The 23,387-nt window shown below is 47.0% G+C and overlaps 1 protein-coding gene across 1 annotated transcript in view; it reads right to left on the bottom strand.

Moving 5' to 3' along the window:
- The window catches only part of SDHAF3 (succinate dehydrogenase complex assembly factor 3), a 42,094-nt gene extending 19,756 nt beyond the window's left edge, over window positions 1-22,338 (bottom strand). The window contains exon 1 of the mRNA XM_038742632.1: window positions 22,153-22,338. Coding sequence (XP_038598560.1) covers window positions 22,153-22,338 — 186 coding nt within the window. The remainder of the gene's footprint in view (window positions 1-22,152) is intronic.
- Between the last annotated feature and the right edge of the window lie 1,049 nt (window positions 22,339-23,387).

Genomic DNA, 23,387 nt, shown 5'->3' with positions numbered 1-23,387 from the left:
TTAAAAATGACAGAATGAATGAATGATCTGGGCCTCAGTTCCCGCATCTGTAAAATGGGGATTAGGACTGTGAGCCTTCTAGACTGTGAGCCCACTGCTGGGTAGGGACCGTCTATGTTGCCAACTTGGACTTCCCAAGCGCTTAGTACAGTGCTCTGCACACAGTAAGCGCTCAATAAATACGATTGAATGAATGAATGAGACCCTAATCTCAGCTCTGCCACTTGTCTGCTGTATGGTCTTGGGCAAATCACTTAAAAATGACAGAACGAATGAATGATCTGGGCCTCAGTTCCCGCATCTGTAAAATGGGGATTAGGACTGTGAGCCTTCTAGACTGTGAGCCCACTGTTGGGTAGGGACCGTCTCTCTATGTTGCCAACTTGGACTTCCCAAGCGCTTAGTACAGTGCTCTGCACACAGTAAGCGCTCAATAAATACGATTGAATGAATGAATGAATGAATGAGACCCTAATCTCGGCTCTGCCACTTGTCTGCTGTATGGTCTTGGGCAAATCACTTCACTTAAAAATGACAGAACGAATGAATGATCTGGGCCTCAGTTCCCGCATCTGTAAAATGGGGATTAGGACTGTGAGCCTTCTAGACTGTGAGCCCACTGTTGGGTAGGGACCGTCTCTATATGTTGCCAACTTGGACTTCCCAAGCGCTTAGTACAGTGCTCTGCACACAGTAAGCACTCAATAAATACGATTGAATGAATGAATGAGACCCTAATCTCGGCTCTGCCACTTGTCTGCTGTATGGCCTTGGGCAAGTCACTTCACTTCATTTAAAAATGACAGAATGAATGAATTCTCTGGGCCTCCGTTCCCCCATCTGTAAAATGGGGATTAAGACTGTGAGCCCCATGGGGAACGGGGACTGTGACCGACTTGATCAACTTGGATCTACTGCAGCGCTTAGTACAGTGCCTGGTGCCTCGTAAGTGCTTAACGTACATCACATTTATCATTAGTATTATTATTATTAATAAACAAAAGTATCCAGAGCCACCAGGGGATGACTGAAACGTAGATGAAATGTAGGTGAAACATGGGAGCCCAATGTTGGGTAGGGACTGTCTCTATATGTTGCCAATTTGTACTTCCCAAGCGCTTAGTACAGTGCTCTGCACATAGTAAGCGCTCAATAAATATGATTGATTGATTGATTGACGGGACCTTCTTCTTTCACACCCCCAAATCACCCAGGCGCCTCAAAAACCCACTCCATCTCAATTTCCTCTCCACTCTACCTCAATTTCCTCCCCACTCTACCATTAATGGGCAACGTTTCCTGCCAGGACGGCATATGGAAAACTCTGCTCCCCGTATGTGAGTCAAATGAATTGTTAATTGACAGTCAACTTTTTGCTTCATCTATAAATCCCAAAGCAGGTCGTATATTCCCAGAAACACTTTAAAGCAACCTATTAAAAGCTAAATGAAATTAAATCACTTCTTAAAAAAAAAAAAAAAACTGCATCTGCCCTGACAGCTATTTTACATTTGGGCTTGAAGACCTGGATGACGTTACTGGGAGAGGGTTATTATTAGATTATTCCACGACGCGGCTCCTCCAGGAACGAAGGTATGGAAAACTTGGGGGCTGAAAATGAAAATCGATTGTAGTGGTCGCTGTCGATCAGAGGATTTGCGTCTTGTGGATTTAAGTGAGACCAGGTGCGGTGTGTCGGCCGCGGTGGCTCAGAGCCCCGGAGAGGGCAGGTGGTCTTGGGGATGGGGGGGAGATATTTAATCATCATCATCATCAATCGTATTTATTGAGCGCTTACTGTGTGCAGAGCACTGTACTGAGCGCTTGGGAAGTACAAATTGGCAACATCTAGAGACGGTCCCTACCCAACAGTGGGCTCACAGTCTAAAAGGGGGAGACAGAGAACAAAACCAAACATACTAACAAAATAAAATGCTAGTACAGTGCTCTGCACATAGTAAGCGCTCAATAAATACGACTGATGATAAAATAAATAGAATAGATATGTACAAGTAAAATAAATAAATAAATAGAGTAATAAATATGGACAAACATCACAGCTTCCCACTCCTCCCACCACTGTCCCAACCCCAATCCTACCTCACCTACAGTCCCACACCGCTCATGTCCCTGTTCATTCATTCAATTGTATTTATTGAGCGCACCAGGTGGTAGGGGGCGGGCGGCGGAGGAGTGTGCTGGACGCCTCGGCCTGTGAGGGCTGGGGGCAGTGCCTCAGACAGAGGCGACACACACCACTCTTCCCTTCCCCTCCTTCCCTCTCCACGCTTAATATGTGGCCAACTTGTACTTCCCAAGCGCTTTTAGTACAGTGCTTTGCACACAGTAAGCGCTCAATAAATACGATTGAATGAATGAATGCATAATAACAATAATGGCATTTGTTAAGCGCTTACTATGTGCCGAGCACCGTTCTAAGCACTGGGGGAGATACAAAGTAATGAGGTTGTCCTACCTGGGGCTCACCGTCTTAATCCCCATCTTCCAGATGAGAGAACTGAGGCCCAGAGAAGTGAACCCTTTTAGACTGTGAGCCCACTGTTGGGTAGGGACTGTCTCAATATGTTGCCAATTTGTACTTCCCAAGCGCTTAGTACAGTGCTCTGCACATAGTAAGCACTCAATAAATACGGTTGATGATGATGATGATGAACCCGCTGTTGGGTAGGGACTGTCTCTACATGTTGTCAGCTTGTACTTCCCAAGCGCTTAGTACAGTGCTCTGCACACAGTAAGTGCTCAATAAATATGACTGAATGAATGAATGAATGAAGTGACTTGCCCAAGGTCACACAGCAGACAAGGGGCAGAGCTGGGATTAGAACCCAAGCCCGGGCTCTTGCCACCAGGCCACACTGCTTCTACTTATACTTTGTGCTTGTACTTTCCCAAGCGCCCAGTCCGATGCTCTGCACACAGTAAGCGCTCAATAAATACTATTGAATGAATGAAGAATAATAATATAAGCGCTTTGTACGGTGCTCTGCACACAGTAAGCACTCAATAAATACGATTGACTGATTACTGTGTGCAGAGCACTGTACTAAACGCTTGGGAAGTACAAGTTGGCAACATCGAGAGACGGTCCCTACCCAACAGCGGGCTCACAGTCTAGAAGGGGGAGACTGTCTGTCATCATTCGTCCCCCTCTCCATCCCCCCCCATCTTACCTCCTTCCCTTTCCCACAGCACCTGTATATATGTATATATGTTTGTACATATTTATTACTCTATTTATTTATTTTACTTGTACATATCTATTCTATTTATTTTATTTTGTTAGTATGTTTGGTTTTGTTCTCTGTCTCCCCCTTTTAGACTGTAAGCCCACTGTTGGGTAGGGACTGTCTCTATATGTTGCCAACTTGTACTTCCCAAGCGCTTAGTACAGTGCTCTGCACACAGTAAGCGCTCAATAAATACGATTGATTGATCATTGATTGTTTTCTGTTCATGTCCTTCTCCTCCTCTAGACTGTCAGCTCGCTGTGAGCAGAGAATGTGTCTGTTTATTCATTCATTCAATCGAATTTATTGAGCACTTACGGTGTGCAGAGCACTGTACTAGGCGCTTGGGAAGTACAAGTTGACAACATACAGAGACGGTCCCTACCCAACAGCTGTTTATTGCTGTAGTGTACCCTCCCAAACGCTTTGCACAGTGTTGTGCGCACAGTACACGCTCAATAAATGCAACCGAAGGGGTGATTAATAACGGGGAGAGAATGCCCTGAATTCAGGTGTACTTAAAATCTTCCTCTGAAATTTACGTGCTTGTTGAGGGGGGCGAAGAGGCTTACCAACTAAGCTGCACTGAACACTCCCAAGCGCTCAATACAGTGTTCCGCACTCAGAGAGCGCTCAATAAATATGTTGCCAACTTGTACTTCCCAAGCGCTTAGTACAGTGCTCTGCACACAGTAAGCGCTCAATAAATGCGATTGACGATGATGAATAAATACCACTGGCTAAAAGGTAGCCAAAAACACCCCCGATACTGTCAGCCAGGTGAATGATCTTGCAAGACAGAGACGGCGAGGGCGGGGAGCGTGCCTCCTGACACTACTGCATTGTAATAATAATAATAATGATGGCATTTATTAAGCGCTTACTATGTGCCAAGCACTGTTCTAAACGCTGGGGAGCATACAAGTTGATCAGGTTGTCCCACGTGGGGACATCTCATCTGTAATCTGTAAAATTCTATTAATAAAATCAATAGAATAATAAATACGAAGGAATATACACAAGGGAAGCAGCGTGGCTCAGGGGAAAGAGCACGGGCTTTGGAGTCAGAGGTCATGGGTTCGAATTCCGCTCCGCCACACGGCTTCTGGGTGACCTTGGGCAAGTCACTTAACTTCTCTTAGCCTCCGTTCCCTCATCTGTAAAATGGGGATTAAAACTGTGAGCCCCACGTGGGACAACTTGATCACCTTGTCTCCCCCCCAGCGCTTAGAACAGTGCTCTGCACATAGTAAGCGCTTAACAAATGCTATTTTAAAAAAAAGTGCTGTGGGGCGGGGAAGGGGGTAGAGCAGAGGGAGAGAGTAGGGGCGATGGGGAGGGGGAGCAGAGGGCTCAGTCTGGGAAGGCCTCCTGGAGGAGGTGAGCTCTCAGTAGGGCTTTCAAGAGAGCTAGCTTGGCAGACAGCGCTTAGAACAGTGCTTTGCACATAATAAGCGCTTAATAAATGCCATCATTATTATTATTATTAGATGTGAGGAGGGAGGGCACTCCGAGCCAGAGGAACGGAGCCGGGAGCGGCGAAGACCCATGATATATTTGACCTCCTGACAGGTTTTAATCAACAAATGGAATCCGATCATTAGAGGAAGGTCATTCAAACGCACACTAATGCACGAGTCGAAGGGGGAAGAACAAAGACGTAAAACATTAAAAAAAAAAATCAATCCAAATGTAAAGTTCTTATTCTCTCTGCAATTAAAACCACTCTCTATCTTTGCCTCTTTCGCGAGATACCTAATTAAGCTCATGCGCGGTATCGGGAGGAATGCATTAGTCAAATTAACAACCAGCCCGCTTATTGTTTTTCAGATTGGAGTCCAAATCATTCCACTTTTCCATCTTAAAGATACAGTGAGCGGGCCAATTTCTCATTGGAGTCGCTCATTGACTTCACTGCTTAGAACAGTGCTTGGCACATAGTAAGCGCTTAAAAATGCCATCATTATTATTATTATTATTCGTAGCTCTAATACTGCCCGCGAAATTTCATCAATCAGACTTCACCCTGTCCCCTTCCTCTAATCCCTCTGCGATGAGATGTAATAATAATAATAATTATGGTATTTCTTAAGCGCCTACTATGTGCCAAGCACTGTTCTAAGCGCCGGGGTGGATACGAGCTAATCAGGTTGGACACAGTTCCTGTCCCACATGGGCTTGCACTTTTAATTCCCATTTTCCAGATGAAGGAACTGAGGCCCAGAGAAGGGAAATGACTTTCCTACGGCCAATGTGTGATGGAGCCGGATTAGAACCCAGGTCCTTCTGAATCCCAGGCCTCGGCTCTACCCACTAGGCCATGCTCCTGGGAACGTATCAATCAATTCTGTTATAATATCCTCTCCCAAGTAGCCCCACAACACTTATGTATATATCTGTAATTTTTTAAATTTATTGATCGATTTCTATTAACGTCTCCCTCCCCCTCTAGACTGTAAGCTCGCTGTGGGCATAGAATGTATCTGTTTATTGCTCTACTACCCTCTCCCAAACGCTTGGTACAGTGCTTGGCACACAGTAAGTGCTCAATAAATCCAACTGAATGAACAAATGAGTGAAAGCGCTTCATATAATGCTCTGCACAGGGTAGTGCTCCATGTATATCAATAATTCAGGGGCCGCAGGGCTGGACCCGTCCATTCGGAGGTGACACGGCTACTGACCGGGGCGGAGGTCAGAGCTGAGCGGGGACAGAGTTGTCTCCTTTAGTGGGGATGCGGGGTTGGGGGGGGGTGTATGTGTGTATGTGTTTGTGTTTTGGGGGGCCTATGAAAGGGAGGATTTGGGGAGCGATGCAGTATTGGTGGTGAGGGAAGCAGGTGGGCAGGGGCTGTTGGACACAGACAATCATTCCCTCAGCATTGCCCGTGGCCCACTGCCCACCGCGGAGTGGGGCTGAGGGCCTTCTGAGGAGAGAGAGAGGGAGACATGGGAGAAGCGAGAGGGAGAGACAGGCTGGAGGAGACAGGGAGAGGGAGAGACAGGGAGACAGGGAGAGGTAGGGAGAGGGAGAGAGGGAGAGGAACGGAGAGGGAGAGAGAGGAAAAGGGAGAGAGGGAGGGAGAGAGAGAGGAAGAAAGAGGGAGAGACAAGAAAACGGAGAGAGGGAGGGAGAGAGGGAGGGGCAGGGAGAGAGAGAGACAGGGAGACAGAGTGGGGGAGGGAGAGAGGGAGAGGAAGGAAGATGGAGAGACAAGAAAAGGGAGAGAGGGAGGGAGAGAGGGAGAGGCAGGGGGAGAGGGGAGAGGCAGGGAGAGATAGGGAGAGGGAGAGACAGGGAGAGAGATAGGGAGAGACAGGGGGCGAGAGAGGGAGAGAGGGAGAGGAAGGAAGAGGGAGAGACAATAAAAGGGAGAGAGGGAGGGAGAGGGAGAGAGAGAGAGAGGGAGAGAGGGAGAGAGAGAGAGAGAGAGAGAGAGAGAGAGAGAGAGAGAGAGAGAGAGAGGAAGGGAGAGAGGAAGGGAGAAATAGGGAGAGCCAGGATAAGGGAGAGAGGGAGAGAGACAGGAAGAGGCAGGGAGTGATAGGGAGAGGGAGAGACAGTGAGAGAGAGAGAGAGAGAGGGAAAGGAAGGGGGAGAGAGAGAGAGAGAGAGTGAGAGAGAGAGAGAGAGAGAGAGGAAGGGAGAGAGGAAGGGAGAAATAGGGAGAGCCAGGATAAGGGAGAGAGGGAGAGAGACAGGAAGAAGCAGGGAGTGATAGGGAGAGGGAGAGACGGAGAGGGAGAGACAGTGAGAGAGAGAGAGAGAGAGAGAGAGAGAGAGAGAGAGAGAGAGAGAGAGAGAGAAGGGAGAGAGGAAGGGAGAAATAGGGAGAGCCAGGATAAGGGAGAGAGGGAGAGAGACAGGAAGAGGCAGGGAGTGATAGGGAGAGGGAGAGATGGGGAGGGAGAGGCAGGGAGAGATAGAGAGGAGAAGACAGTGAGAGAGAGAGACAGGGAGAGAGAATGAGAGAGAGAGAGAGACAGGGATTGGGAAAGGGAGAGGGAGAGAGTGGGGAGGAGAGTGGGAGCCCTGGAGCTCATTTTCCAGTCCTGGCTGCCCATCTCCTCCTCCCCCTCCTCCTCTATCTCCAACCCCCCCCGCCCAAGGCCACCCACTCGGGGACCCAGGGCGGCTGACAGATGGTTGGAAGAGGACGATAGAACGAGAGAGCAGACATCTCCTCTGCCCACAGCGAGCACACAGTCGAGAGGCAGGAGGCACGGACATGAACAGAAATCAATAAATGACTGATGTGGACATAAGTGTTGCGGGGCTGGGAGAGGGGATGAAGAAAGGGAGCCAGTCAGGGCGACGCTGAAGGGAGCGGGAGAAGAGGAAAGGAGGGCGCGGTCAGGGAAGGCCTCTTGGAGGAGATGGCCCTGCAATCTCTGACCTTTGGACATTGGCCCTACTGAGAGCTCACCTACTCCAGGAGGCCTTCCCAGATTGAGCCCCTTCCTTCCTCTCCCCCTCGTCCCCCTCTCCATCCCCCTCGTCCCCCTCTCCATCCCCCTCGTCCCCCTCTCCATCCCCCCATCTTACCTCCTTCCCTTCCCCACAGCACCTGTATATATGTATATATGTTTGTACAGATTTATTACTCTATTTATTTATTTATTTTACTTGTACATATCTATTCTATTTATTTTATTTTGTTAGTATGTTTGGTTTTGTTCTCTGTCTCCCCCTTTCAGACTGTGAGCCCACTGTTGGGTAGGGACTGTCTCTATATGTTGCCAACTTGGACTTCCCAAGCGCTTAGTACAGTGCTCTGCACACAGTAAGCGCTCAATAAATACGATTGATGATGATGATTGGCTAGTCATCGTCCCCCGCCAACCCTACAATGCCTAGAAACATCACTTTACATTCTAAATTACTGATTTCTACTCATGTCCGTCTCCCCACTTAAGAGTGTAAACTTGGTATGGGCGGGGAATGTGGCCACTGATTCTGTTGAGGCCTATTCTCCCAAGCGCTTAGTACACTGCTCTGTATTAAGTTCCCTTTATTCATCCCCTCTCCCAGCCCCACAGCCCTTATGCCCATATCTACTCCTATCTGTTGGGTAGGGACTGTCTCTATATGTTGCCAATGTGTACTTCCCAAGCGCTTAGTACAGTGCTCTGCACATAGTAAGCGCTCAATACGATTGATGATGATGATCTGTCTCCCCCTCCAGAATGGAAGCTCGTTGTGAGCAGGGAATGTGTCTGCTACATTCTACTCACCCAAGTGCTTAGTACAGTGGTCTGCACACAGTTAAGTGCTCAATATATACAACTGACTGACAGGCGCTCAATAGTCATTAACTCGTATTTATTGAGTGTTTACTATGTGTGGCTCGCTGTACTAAGCGCTTGGGAAAGGACAATAGAACAATAGAACAGACATCTCCCCTGCCCATAACGAGCTGACCGTCTATTTCAATTTTTTAATTGAAGTAAATAAATGACAAATGTGGACATAAGTGCTGTGGGGTTGGGGGGATGAACGGACTGAATTCTGTCCAAGGGTCCTGAGGGTTTTTAGGGTCGGGGGCGGGGAAGGGGGCTATCACAGCAACACCCCACCGGAGAATGTTTCGGCTCGGTCGGAAACTCCAAATGGAGCATCCCATTTTAAATATTTAATTAGCATTTTTCCATGCACACTAATCGACCGGATAAATACATACATTACAATTAGGAAAATGACACCCATTAATTACAGTGTGCCTTTTCAGCTCGCTGAGAAATAATCTCCAGCCGGGTTTTATGAGTTTAGATGAGGGCAAATAAAATTTCGCTTTAATTACAAACTTAAATTCCCAACCACCCCTGGAACGGATGACAAATTGACACGAACATGACAATAAAATCACTTTACCTAAGTGTGGCATGGAGAAGCGGGCTGATTTAGTGGAAATAGCCCGGGCCCGGCCATATTAAGCGCTTAATATGGTGCTCTGCACACAGTAAGCGCTCAATAAATACCACTGACTGCTTCACTGGCCCGGCGGCTAACCAAGTGGCCCTTCACCTCTGGTTGGCTTCTTTCACCCCTGAAAACCGCCCGGGATGCGGGGTCGCAGGAAACTTACTCTTCCGCCCCGAAGCCAGTCTTCACAAGCTGATTCTCAAGATGGTAATAATTATCATCATCATCATCATCAATCGTATTTATTGAGCGCTTACTATGTGCAGAGCACTGTACTAAGCGCTTGGAAAGTACAAATTGGCAACATATAGAGACAGTCCCTACCCAGCAGTGGGCTCACAGTTTAAAAGGGGGAGACAGAGAACAAAACCAAACACACTAACAAAATAAAATAAATAGGATAGATATGTACAAGAAAAATAAATAAATAGAGTAATAAATATGTACAAACATATATACATATATACAGGTGCTGTGGGGAAGGGAAGGAGGTAAGATGGGGGGATGGTAATTATTATCATTATTAATAATGATAGTATTTGTAAAGCGCTTAGGTGTCAAGCCCTGTTCTAAGCACTGGGGTAGAGACAGGTTAAACAGGTTGGACCCTGTCCCATGTGGGGCTCACTGTCTTAACCCCCATTTTACAGAAGAGGGAACTGAGGCACAGTGAAGTGATTTACCCAAGGTCACACAGCAGACAAAGAGCAGAGCTGGGCAGGGAACATATCTACCAACTCTGTAATACGCTCCCAAGCGCTAAGTACAGTATTGTGCTCTCCCAAGCGCTTAGTACAGTGCCCTGCACACAGTAAGCACTCAATAAATACAACCGAATGAATGAATGAGTGTTCAATACTTCTGATTGATTGATTCTGGACAATTGTTCCCTGACAAGGTCACGCTCCAACTCGAGACCTGATTCTCAATGCTAGACACCATCATCATCATCAATCGTATTTATTGAGCGCTTACTATGTGCAGAGCACTGTACTAAGCGCTTGGGAAGTACAAATTGGCACCATATAGAGACAGTCCCTACCCAACAGTGGGCTCATGTTCTCAAATCAATCGATCGTATTTATTGAGCGCTTACTGTGTGCAGAGCACTGTACTAAGCGCTTGGGAAGTACAAGTTGGCAACATATAGAGACGGTCCCTACCCAACAGTGGGCTCACAGTCTAGAAACGCTCCAGACTGGAAGCTCCTTGTAGACAGGGAACGGGTCGACCGACTTTACTGTACTATGCTCACCCAAGTGCTCAGTACAGTACTCTGCACCCAGTTAATGCTCAATAAATACCACCGATCGATTCCCCAGGGTCAGGTGGGATCACTTTTAAGCAATTATTTCTGCCGTAGGATGGGTCTCTCTCTTTCTCATGGTATGTTCGCTCTCTTTGCCAATTAGAGAACAGTTATTATTTGGGGAAGGGGCATCCGGGGAACAATTAAAACTTCCACCTCTCCTAGCCTTCCTTTTTCAGTCTAATTGCGGATTTATTTTTCAGGAGAATAATCTGCCGGCCACTAGAGAAACATTATTTTTAGCCACGTTTTGGTGTGGGGCTCCCGCAGGGTGGAAATACTAGGATACTACGATTTGAAATATCCCCAGGGAATTGACTTTGGTTTCTTTGTTGCCTCCTGGCAAGTGGGGCCGACCACTGTCCGTCGGAAGGGCCTTCCCTAATAATAACGGCATTTATTAAGCGCTTACTATGTACAAAGCACTGTTCTAAGCGCTGGGGAGGTTACAAGGCGATCAGGTTGTCCCACGGGGGGCTCACAGCCTTAATCCCCATTATACAGATGAGGTCACTGAGGCCCAGAGAAGTTAAGTGACTTGCCCAAAGTCACACAGCTGACAACGGTCAGAGCCGGGATTCGAACCCATGACCTCCGACTCCAAAGTCCGGGCTCTTTCCATTGAGCCATGCTGCTTCTCTTCCCTAAGCCCCCCTTTCCTCTTCTCCCTCTTCCTTCTGCGTCGTCGCCCCGACTTGCTCCCTTTATTCACCGCCCCCCCCTAGACTGTAAGCCCGTTGTGGGCAGGGATAGTCTCTCTTTATTACCGTCTTGTACTTTCCAAGCGCTTAGTACAGTGCTCCGCACACAGCAGGCGCTCAATAAATACGACTGAATGAATGAATCCCCCCTCCCAGCCCCACAGCACTTACTTCCGTATCTGTCACTTACAGATTTCTATTCATGTCCGTCTCCGCCTTTAGACTATCGGCTCGTTGTGGGCAGGGGATGTGTCTGTTTACTGTTCGACTGTCATCATCGTCGATCATATTTATTGAGCGCTTACTGTGTGCAGAGCACTGTACTAAGCGCTTGGGAAGCACAAGTTGGCAACATATAGAGACGGTCCCTACCCAACAGTGGGCTCACTGTCCTCTCCCATGAGCTTAGAACAGTGCTCTGAGGTGCTCAATGAATACTATCGACTGAATTTCATTCATTCATTCAATCGTATTTATTGAGCGCTTACTGTGTGCAGAGCACTGTACTAAGCGCTTGGGAAGTACAAGTTGGCAACATATAGAGACAGTCCCTACCCAACAGTGGGCTCACTGTCCTCTCCCATGAGCTTAGAACAGTGCTCTGAGGTGCTCAATGAATACTATCGACTGAATTTCATTCATTCATTCAATCGTATTTATTGAGCGCTTACTGTGTGCAGAGCACTGTAGTAAGCGCTTGGGAAGCACAAGTTGGCAACATATAGAGACGGTCCCTACCAACACTGGGCTCACTGTCCTCTCCCATGAGCTTAGAACAGTGCTCTGAGGTGCTCAATGAATACTACCGACTGAATTTCATTCATTCATTCAATCGTATTTATTGAGCGCTTACTGTGTGCAGAGCACTGTACTAAGCGCCTGGGAAGTACAAGTTGGCAACATAATGAATGAATGGAAGGAATTTGTTAGTATGTTTGGTTTTGTTCTCTGTCTCCCCCTTTTAGTCTGCGAGCCCGCTGTTGAGTAGGGACTTTCTCTATATGTTGCCAATTTGTACTTCCCAAGCACTTAGTACAGTGCTCTGCACATAGTAAGCGCTCAATAAATACGATTGATGATGATGATGATGAATGGTTTCACTGTGCCTTGGAAAGCGGGGGGGTCCCGTCTCTGTGCAGGTGGCCAGAGTCTTCCAGCAAGGAGGGGAACTGGAGGGCTGAGGCCTTCAAGAGAGGAAGAGGAGGAGGAGGACACTGGGGGAGACCCTCCGGACCTCCTGCGGGGAGAAACGGACCCGGCCAACGGGGCCGGGAAGACAGGAGTGGGAAAAGAGGAAAGGGGGGCTTGGACTGGGAAGACCCTCCTTTTCGGTTCATTCTCCATTTCGGGAACGCGAATGCCAGAACCGATAAGGACGCTCTCCCCCATCACGTCCGGCCGACCACCGGAGAATAACAATAATATCATCATCATCAATCGTATTTATTGAGCGCTTACTGTGTGCAGAGCACTGGACTAAGCGCTTGGGAAGTACAAATTGGCAACATATAGAGATGGTCCCTGCCCAACAGTGGGCTCACAGTCTAAAAATAATAGTAATGAAGGTATTTGTTAAGCGCTTACTTTGTGCCAGGCCCCGAACTAGGCGCTGGGGTGGGATACGAGCAAATCGAGGTGGACTCAGTCCCTGTCTCACGTGGGCCTCGCAGTCTCCACCCCCATTTTCCAGATGAGGGAACTGAGGCCCAGAGAAGTGAAGCGACTGGCCCAAGGTCACCCAGCAGACAAGTGAGCCCACTGCTGGGTAGGGACTGTCTCTATATGTTGCCAACTTGTACTTCCCAAGCGCTTAGTACAGTGCTGTGCACACAGTAAGCACTCAATAAATACAGTTGATGATGATGATGATGAAGTGGCAGAGCCGGGATTTGAACCCGGGACCTCCTGACGCCCGGGCTCTAGCCACCAAGTCACGCTGCTTCTCAGTGCAACGTGCTCCGTTGCTGACTGTGCGCCGAGCACTGTACTGAGCGCTCGGGGGAGTCCAGTATAAGCGAGCTGATGGATCCGTCCCCGGCCCGAAACGAGCTTCCAATCCAGTCCCGCTGCAGGAAAACGTCGCAGGGGGTGAGAGTCTGCGGAGAACTGCACTTTGGAATGGCTCTGGACATTTTCCCTGACTTCCCTTTTTCCAGGCACAACTTGATCCTAATGATGGGAACTTTTGTGGATGGGGGTGGGATGGGAAATTCCATTTTATAACCAACCACTGCCGAAAAAAATCACCCAGTAATCACCCAAAAAGTGTCTTGCCTGTACATGATCTGCTTTCAAACAAGAAAACACACAACGGCTTTTAGCCTGCAAAAATAACTTGATACGGAACGTGTGGCCCCTTCTCTATTTTATGTGTAATAACGGTGTTTCCAAAAAGTCAGTGAAAAATGCCCTTTCCATTAAGAAAGAGAAAGCACTCTCTTGCTTGGCCTTCTGCAACGGAATCACTGCTGGAACCTCTTTTTCGGGTTCCACTTTCAAATTAAAAAGACATTTCCCATACTATCCAATTTAACTGACTCGGATAATTCCAAATTCCGGGCCCCGGCCTACAGTCCCCTGCTCACCCTAAGGAATGCAAATCTGAGAGAGCTATCGCTGTCCTTCCGAAGAAAAACAATAAAACGAGAATATTGACACATGCTTAAAAGCCTCCCTACACAGCCCCCACGTGCTAATATCCCAAGATTAAAAATCTTCTTATTAAGGTCATGTTTTATTATGCAGAAATTAATTTCAGGAGCTGCCTATTCTCCATAAAGCAAGATTGCAGTGAATTATTATTCTAATATTTCACAGTGAGAATTAGCTTTGTTTTCCAAGCCTGTGTCTAAGAACCGCCAAGCCTCCTTTTTCTTTCAAATGGCATTTGTTAGGCTCTTACTAGGTGCCAGGCACTGTACAACTGTGTGACTTTGGGCAAGTCACTTAACTTCTCTGGGCCTCAGTTACCTCATCTGTAAAATGGGCATTGAGACTGTGAGTCCCCCGTGGGACAACCTGATTACCTTGTAACCTCCCCAGCGCTCAGAACAGTGCTTTGCACATAGTAAGCACTTAATAAATGCCATTATTATTATTATTATTATTACTAAGCGCTGGGTAGGTGCAAGCCTATCAGGTTGGACACAGTCCCTGTCCCACCTGGGGTTCACAGTCTTAATCCCCCTTTTACAGATGAGGCAACTGAGGCACAGAAATTGGTGACTTGCCCAGCCCTCAGAACAGTGCTTTGCACATAGTAAGCGCTTAATAAATGCCATTATTATTATTATTAGTAGTAGTATTATTATTATTATTATTATTACTAAGCACTGGGTAGGTGCAAGCCTATCAGGTTGGACACAGTCCCTGCGCCACCGGGGGTTCACAGTCTTAATCCCCCTTTTACAGATGAGGCAACTGAGGCACAGAAATTGGTGACTTGCCCTAGGTCACACACTTATTCAATCGTATTTATTGAGTGCTTACTGGGTGCAGAACACTGTACTGAGCGCTTAGTACATGAGCCAAGTACACGAGACTGGCGGTGGCTCTTCTGACGCTCAGGCCCAGGCTTTAAGCACTACCCTTACTTCCACTTTGGGAAGTCACCTCCCAAATCAATCATTCAATCAATCACATTTATTGAGTGCTTACTGTGTGCAGAGCACTGGACTAAGCGCTTGGGAAGTACAAGCTGGCAACCTATAGAGACAGTCCCTACCCAACAGTGGGCTCACAGTCTAAAAATGCCATTTCGCAGGCCTCCAAGCCCCATTTCCAAGGCCTTGGGCGACCAGTACGTCCGGGACGAGTTTAGACGCCACCGGCCGGTCGGGCTTGACTGAGCCCAGCGCTTCCTCCAAGAATGGGAGGCAAGTGGCCACCCCCAAATCCTCCTCCCCCTTCCCCCCTGGGCCCCCCCAAACTCTCATCCCCTGTCTGCTGGATGGGTGACCTTGGGTAAGTCACTTCCCTTCTCTAGGCCTCAGTTCCCTCACCTGTAAAATGGGGATTCATTCATTCCATCGTATCATCATTCAGTCTCTGTCTGTTGCCAACTTGGACTTCCCAAGCACTTAGTCCAGTGCTCTGCACACAGTAGGCGCTCCATAAATACGATTGAATGAATGAATGAATTTATTGAGCGCTTCCTGTGTCCTGTGTATATGTATATTTATTTTATTCGTACATATTTATTCTATTTATTTTGTTAATAAGTTTTGTTTTGTTGTCTGTCTCCCCCTTCTAGACTGTGAGCCCGCTGCTGGGCAGGGACCGTCTCTAGATGTTGCCAACTTGGACTTCCCAAGCGCTTAGTTCAGTGCTCTGCACACAGTAGGCGCTCCATAACTACGATTGAATGAATGAACGAATTTATTGAGAGCTTACTGTGTCCTGTGCATATGTATATTTATTTATTTATTGTATTCGTACATATTTATTCTATTTATTTTGGTAATAAGTTTTGTTTTGTTCTCTGTCTCCCCCTTCTAGACTGTGAGCCCACTGTTGGGTAGGGACCGTCTCTAGGTGTTGCCAACTTGTACTTCCCAAGCGCTTAGTCCAGTGCTCTGCACACAGTAGGCGCTCCATAAATACGACTGAATGAATGAATGAGTTTATTGAGCGCTTACTGTGTCCTGTGCATATGTATATTTATTTATTTATTTTATTCGTACATATTTATTCTATTTATTTTGTTAATAAGTTTTGTTTTGTTGTCTGTCTCCCCCTTCTAGACTGTGAGCCCGCTGTTGGGCAGGGACCGTCTCTAGATGTTGCCAACTTGGACTTCCCAAGCGCTTAGTCCAGTGCTCTGCACACAGTAGGCGCTCCATAAATACGATTGAATGAATGAATGAATTTATTGAGCGCTTACTGTGTCCTGTGTAGATGTATATTTATTTATTTATTTTATTTGTACATATTTATTCTATTTATTTTGTTAATAAGTTTTGTTTTGTTGTCTGTCTCCCCCTTGTAGACTGTGAGCCCGCTGTTGGGTAGGGGCCGTCTCTAGATGTTGCCGACTTGGACTTCCCAAGCGCTTAGTCCAGTGCTCTGCACACAGTAAGCGCTCAATAAATACGATTGAATGAATGAATTCCCGGAGCGAGGGGACAGGGACGGAATCGCTCAGGGCGGGACGGAGGTTTTCAGAGACAACTCTTGAAGCGTCCCATCTGACCGGCCGGCGGGTCCGCATCATCATCATCATCAATCGTATTTATTGAGCGCTTACTATGTGCAGAGCACTGTACTAAGCGCTTGGGAAGTACAAATTGGCAACATCTAGAGACAGTCCCTACCCAACAGTGGGCTCACAGTCTAAAAGGGGGAGACAGAGAACAAAACCAAACATACTTACAAAATAAAATAAATAGAATAGATATGTACAAGTAAAATAAATAGAGTAATAAATATGTACAAACATATATACATATATACAGGTGCTGTGGGGAAGGGAAGGAGGTAAGATGGGGGGATGGAGAGGGGGACGAGGGGGAGAGGAAGGAAGGGGCTCAGTCTGGGAAGGCCTCCTGGAGGAGGTGAGCATCGAGATCTTGCCGTGGACCGAGGCCTGGGGAGAGGAAGCGTAGCAGTGTGGCTCGGTGGAAAGAGCATGGGCTTGGGAGTCAATCAATCAATCAATCAATCAATCAATCGCATTTATTGAGCGCTTACTGTGTGCAGAGCACTGTACTAAGCGCTTGGGAAGTCCAAGTTGGCAACATATAGAGACGGTCCCTACCCAACAGTGGGCTCACAGTCTAGAAGGGGGAGACAGACAACAAAACCAAACATACTAACAAACTAAAATAAATAGAATAGATATGTACAAGTAGGATAAATAGAGTAATAAATATGTACAAACATATATACGTATATACAGGTGCAGAAGTCAGAGGTCATGGGTTCTAATCCCGGCGCTGCCACATATCTGCTGTGTGACCTTGGGCAAGTCACAACTTCTCTGGGCCTCAGTTGCCTCATCTGTAAAATGGGGATTAAGACTGAGCCCCACGTGGGACATGGGGGGCTCAGTGGGAAGAGCCCGGGCTTGAAGCGATGATGGCTCAGTGGGAAGAGCCAGGGCTTTGGAGTCAGAGGTCATGAGTTCAAATCCCAGCTCCGCTGTCAGCTGTGTGACTTTGGGCAAGTCACTTCACTTCTCTGGGCCTCAGTTCCCTCATCTGTAAAATGGGGATTAAGACTGTGAGCCCCTTGTGGGACCTGATCACCCTGTAACCGCAACAGCGCTTAGAACAGTGCTTTGCACGTAGTAAGCGCTTAATAAATGGCATCATTATTATTTCTACGGAAGTAGCGTGGCTCAGTGGGAACGAGCCTGGGCTTTGGAGTCAGAAGTCATGGGTTCGAATCCCAGCTCCGCCACATGTCTGCTGTGTGACCTTGGGCAAGTCACTTCACTTCCCTGAGCCTCAGTTCCCTCAGCTGTGAAATGGGGATTGACTGTGAGCCCTACGTGGGACAACCTGATCACCTTGTATCACCCCCCAGAGCTTAGAACAGTGCTTTGCACATAGTAAGCGCTTAACAAATGCCATCATTATTATTATTATTCATTCATTCAATTGTATTTATTGAGCGCTTACTGTGTGCAGAGCACTGTACTAAGCGCTTGGGAAGTCCAAGTCGGCAACATACAGAGACGGTCCCTACCCAACAGCGGGCTCACAGTCTAGAAGGGGGAGACAGACAATAAAACAAAACATATTAACAAAATAAAATAAATACAATAAATATGTACAAATAAAATCAATATACATATATAGGTTGCCAACTTGTACTTCCCAAGCACCTAGTACAGTGCTCTGCACACAGTAAGCGCTCAATAAATACGATTGATTGATTGATACACACAGGACACAGTAAGTGCTCAATAAATACGATTGAATGAATGATGAGCAATTACTTTTCTATGTGTAGGGCACTGTACTAAGCGCTTAGCATGAAAACAAGCACGGAATGCTGACTTCTGTGCAAACCACAGGGATTATTTTGTTAATATGTTTGGTTTTGTTGTCTGTCTCCCCCTTCTAGGCTGTGAGCCCGCTGTTGGGTAGGGACCGTCTCTAGATGTTGCCAACTTGTACTTCCCAAGCGCTTAGTACAGTGCTCTGCACACAGTAAGCGCTCAATAAATACGATTGAAGGAATGAATGAATGAATTAAAAGCTGAAATTTTCTCAATTTTCCTCCAAGCTTTTTCGCACCCGGATACCACACTGAACTGTACATACTCTGCCATCCTGTGGAAACCTCACCAACTGAAATTTTTAAAATCAGCCTCACACTGTACTGCACGACGCCCCCTTAGAAGCAGCGTGGCTCAGTGGAAAGAGCCCGGGCTTTGGAGTCCGAGGTCCTGGGTTCGAATCCCGACTCTGCCACTTGTCAGCTGGGTGGCTTTGGACAAGTCACTTTTAGACTGTGAGCCCACTGTTGGGTAGGGACCGTCTCTATATGTTGCCAACTTGGACCTCCCAAGCGCTTAGTACAGTGCTCTGCACACAGTAAGCGCTCCATAAATACGATTGATTGATTGATTCGCTGGGCCTCAGTTCCCTCATCTGGAAAATGGGGACTGAGACTGTGAGCCCCGCGTGGGACAACCTGATCACCTTATATCTACCCAAGCGCTTAGAACAGTGCTTTGCACACAGTAAGTGCTCAATAAATACGATTGATTGATTGATTCGGTGGGCCTCAGTTCCCTCATCTGGAAAATGGGGACTGAGACTGTGAGCCCCGCTTGGGACAACCTGATCACCTTATATCTGCCCCAGCGCTTAGAACAGTCCTTTGCACACAGTAAGTGCTCAATAAATATGATTGATTGATTCGAAAATGGGGATGAAGACTGTGAGTCCCATGTGGGACAACCTGATCACCTTGTGACCTCCCCAGCGCTTGGAACAGTGCTTTGCACATAGTAAGCGCTTAATAAATGCCATCATTAAGGGATGGAGGCAGGATTACTCTATTTATTTATTCTATTTATTTATTACTCTATTTATTTATTTTACTTGTACATATCTATTCTATTTATTTTTTGTTAGTATGTTTGGTTTTGTTCTCTGTCTCCCCCTTTTAGACTGTGAGCCCACTGTTGGGTAGGGACTGTCTCTATATGTTGCCAATTTGTACTTCCCAAGCGCTTAGTACAGTGCTCTGCACATAGTAAGCGCTCAATAAATACGATTGATGATGATGATGATTCGCTGTGCCTCAGTTCCCTCATCTGGGAAATGGGGACTGAGACTGTGAGCCCCACGTGGGACAACCTGATTACCCTGTATCCTCCCCAGCGCTTAAAACAGTGCTTTGCACATAGTAAGCGCTTAACAAATACCATCATTAACAAGTACCATCATTATTTTACCGGATCTATTTAAAATCAGGTCCATTTAGAGAAGTAGCAAGGCGTAGTGGATAATAATAATAATAATCATCATGATCAATCGTATTTATTGAGTGCTTACTGTGTGCAGCGCTTGGGAAGTGCAAATTGGCAACATATAGATACAGTCCCTACCCAACAGTGGGCTCACAGTCTAAAAGGGGGAGACAAAACCAAACATACTAACAAAATAAAATAAATCGAATAGATATGTACAAGTAAAATAAATAGAGTAATAAATATGTACAAATATATATCCATATATACAGGCGCTGTGGGGAAGGAGGTAAGATGGGGGGGGATGAAGAGGGGGACGAGGGGGAGAGGAAGGAAGGGGCTCAGTCTGGGAAGGCCTCCTGGAGGAGGTGAGCTCTCAGCAGGGCCTTGAAGGGAGGAAGAGAGTGAGCTTGATAGTGTTTATTAAGCGCTTACTATATGCAAAGCACTGTTCTAAGCACTGGGGAGGTTACAAGGTGATGAGGTCGCCCCACGGGGAGGGGGTCACAGTCTTAGTCCCCATTTTCCAGATGAGGGAACTGAGGCCCAGAGAAGTGACTTGCCCAAAGTCACACAGCTGACAAGCGGCAGGGCCGGCATTTGAACCCATGACCTCTGACTCCAAAGCCTGGGCTCTTTCCACTGAGCCACGCTGCTTCTCAATAATAACAATAATAATGATGGCGTTTGTTAAGCGCTTACTATGTGCACAGCACTGTTCTAAGCGCTGAAAATTTTTATCGCAGTACTTCTAAGTGATTTAGTCTAAACTCTCCAGTGTATTTACAGTCGTTTTTTTTAAACTCTCATAGCAGAGGGGGGATTAGAACCCAGGCCACCAGCCTTCCAAGGCTGTTAACGCACGGGCTTGGGAGTCGGAGGTCGTGGGTTCTAATCATCATCATCATCAATCGTATTTATTGAGCACTTACTGTGTGCAGAGCACTGTACTAAGCGCTTGGGAAGTCCAAGTTGGCAACATATAGAGACAGTCCCTACCCACCAGTGGGCTCACAGTCTAAAAGGGGGAGACAGAGAACAAAACCAAACATATTAACAAAATAAAATAAATAGAATAGATATGTACAAGTAAAATAGAGTAATCATCATCAATCGTATTTATTGAGCGCTTACTATGTGCAGAGCACTGTACTAAGCGCTTGGGAAGTACAAATTGGCAACATATAGAGACAGTCCCTACCCAACAGTGGGCTCAGTCTAAAAGGGGGAGACAGAGAACAAAACCAAACATACTAACAAAAAATAAATAGAATAGATATGTACAAGTAAAATAAATAGAGTAATAAATAAATAGAATAAATAGAGTAATCCTGCCTCCATCCCTTAATGATGGCATTTATTAAGCGCTTACTATGTGCAAAGCACTGTTCTAAGCGCTGGGGAGGTTACAAGGTGATCAGGTTGTCCCACATGGGACTCACAGTCTTCATCCCCATTTTCCAGATGAGGTCACTGAGGCCCAGAGAAGTGAAGTGACTTGCCCAAAGTCACACAGCTGACAATCGGCAGAGCCGGGATTTGAACCCATGACCTCTGACTCCAAAGCCCGGGCTCTTTTCCACTGAGCCACGCTGCTTCCCACCCCTGGTCCGCTGTGTGGCTTTAGGCAAGTCGCTTTCCTTCTCTGTGCCTCGGTTCCCTCATCTGTAAAATGGGGGGATTGAGAATGTGGCCCCACGTGGGACAGGGACTGTGTCCCACCTGGAGAAGCGGCGTGGCTCAGTGGAAAGAGCCCGGGCTTTGGAGTCAGAGGTCATGGGTTCGAATCCCACTCTGCCACACGTCTGCTGCGTGACCTTGGGCAAGTCACTTCTCTGAGCCTCAGTTACCTCATCTGGAAAATGGGGATTAAGACTGTGAGCCCCATGTGGGATCACCTTGTATCCCCCCCAGCGCTTAGAACAGTGCTTTGCACATAGTAAGCGCTTAACAAATGTCATTATTATTATTTACTTGGATCCACCCCAGCGCTTAGTACAGTGCTTGGCACATAGTAAGCACTTACAAACAGATATCATAATTATTATGACTACTGTGATTATTCTCCCCCTCGTCCCCCTCTCCATCCCCCCATCTTACCTCCTTCCCTTCCCCACAGCACCTGTATATATGTATATATGGTTGCACATATTTATTACTCTATTTATTTATTCATTTATTTATTTTACTTGTACATTTCTATCCTATTTATTTTATTTTGTTGGTATGTTTGGTTCTGTTCTCTGTCTCCCCCTTTTAGACTGTGAGCCCACTGTTGGGTAGGGACTGTCTCTACGTGTTGCCAATTTGTACTTCCCAAGCGCTTAGTACAGTGCTCTGCACATAGTAAGCGCTCAATAAATACGATTGATTGATTGATTATGATGATTACGATGGATACGATGGGATGAATGAATCCCCATTTTACAGGTGAGGGAACTGAGGCCTAGAGAAGGGAAGTGACTTACCCAAGGTCACCCAGCCAGCAGACAGGGGATGAGAGTTTGGGGGGGAAAGGGGAGGAGGATGAGGGGGTGGCCACTTGCCTCCCATTCTTGGAGGAAGCTCTGGGCTCGGTCAGGCCCCACCGTCCGGTGGCGTCTAAACTCTTCCCGGACGTACTGGTCGCCCAAGGCCTTCAGGGCGTCGGGCAGCCCGCGGTGCAGCACCAGCAGGCGCCGGTAGAGGACGCGCACGCGCCCCACGTGCCCGGGCAAGGGCCGCGCCGCCATCGTGTCCGACCAGGCCCACGGCCCCGCGCATGCGCGGCCCCGCCCCGGGGGAGCGGAAGTGGGCGCGGGGACGGGGACTGAAGGTCGGACGGACGCCGGGCGGAAGACCTACTTCCGGTAAGGGGCGCGCGGGGAAAGGCGCTCCGGCCGGAAACGCAGCCGTCTAGACGAAGTGGTTCCGTTCTCCCACCTTTCCCCACATCCTTTCCACATTCATTCATTCGTTCGTTCGTTCGTTCGTTCGTTCGTAAGTTCGTTCGTTCATTCGTTCATTCATTCATTCATTCATTCATTCATTCATTCATTCATTCATTCTTTCTTTCTTTCTTTCTTTCTTTCTTCCTTTCTTTCTTCATTCATTCACTCATTCACTCACTCACTGAATAATTCATTCATCATTCATTCACTCATTCACTCATTCATTCACTCACTCACTCACTCACTCATTCATCATTCATTCATCATTCATTCACTCATTCACTCATTCATTCATTCGCTCATTCACTCATTCATTCATTCACTCACTCACTCATTCATTCATTCATTCATCATTCATTCATCATTCAATCAATCAATCAATCAATTGTATTTATTGAGTGCTTACTGTGTGCAGAGCACTGTACTAAGCGCTTGGGAAGTACAAGTTGGCAACATATAGAGACAGTCCCTACTCAACAGTGGGCTCACAGTCTAAAAGACTTCATTCATCATTCATTCATTCATTCATTCATCATTCACTCACTCACTCACTCACTCATTCATTCATTCATCATTCACTCACTCACTCACTCACTCATTTATTCATTCATTCGTTCATTCATTCATTCACTCATTCATTAATTTTTTAAATAGCATTTATTAAGCGCTTACTATGTGCAAAGCACTGTTCTAAGTGCTGGGGAAGTTCCAAGGTGATGAGGTTGTCCCAAGGGGGGCTCACAGTCTTAATCCCCATTTTACAGATGAGGTAACTGAGGCACAGAGAAGTTAAGTGACTTGCCCAAAGTCACACAGCTGGCAATTTGCAGAGCCGGGATTTGAACCCATGA

The sequence above is a fragment of the Tachyglossus aculeatus genome, chromosome 2, assembly GCF_015852505.1.
Source record: "Tachyglossus aculeatus isolate mTacAcu1 chromosome 2, mTacAcu1.pri, whole genome shotgun sequence".
Classification (NCBI taxonomy): domain Eukaryota; kingdom Metazoa; phylum Chordata; class Mammalia; order Monotremata; family Tachyglossidae; genus Tachyglossus; species Tachyglossus aculeatus.
Note: the sequence above shows the minus strand (reverse complement) of the source record. Positions and strands in the feature narration are given on the sequence as shown.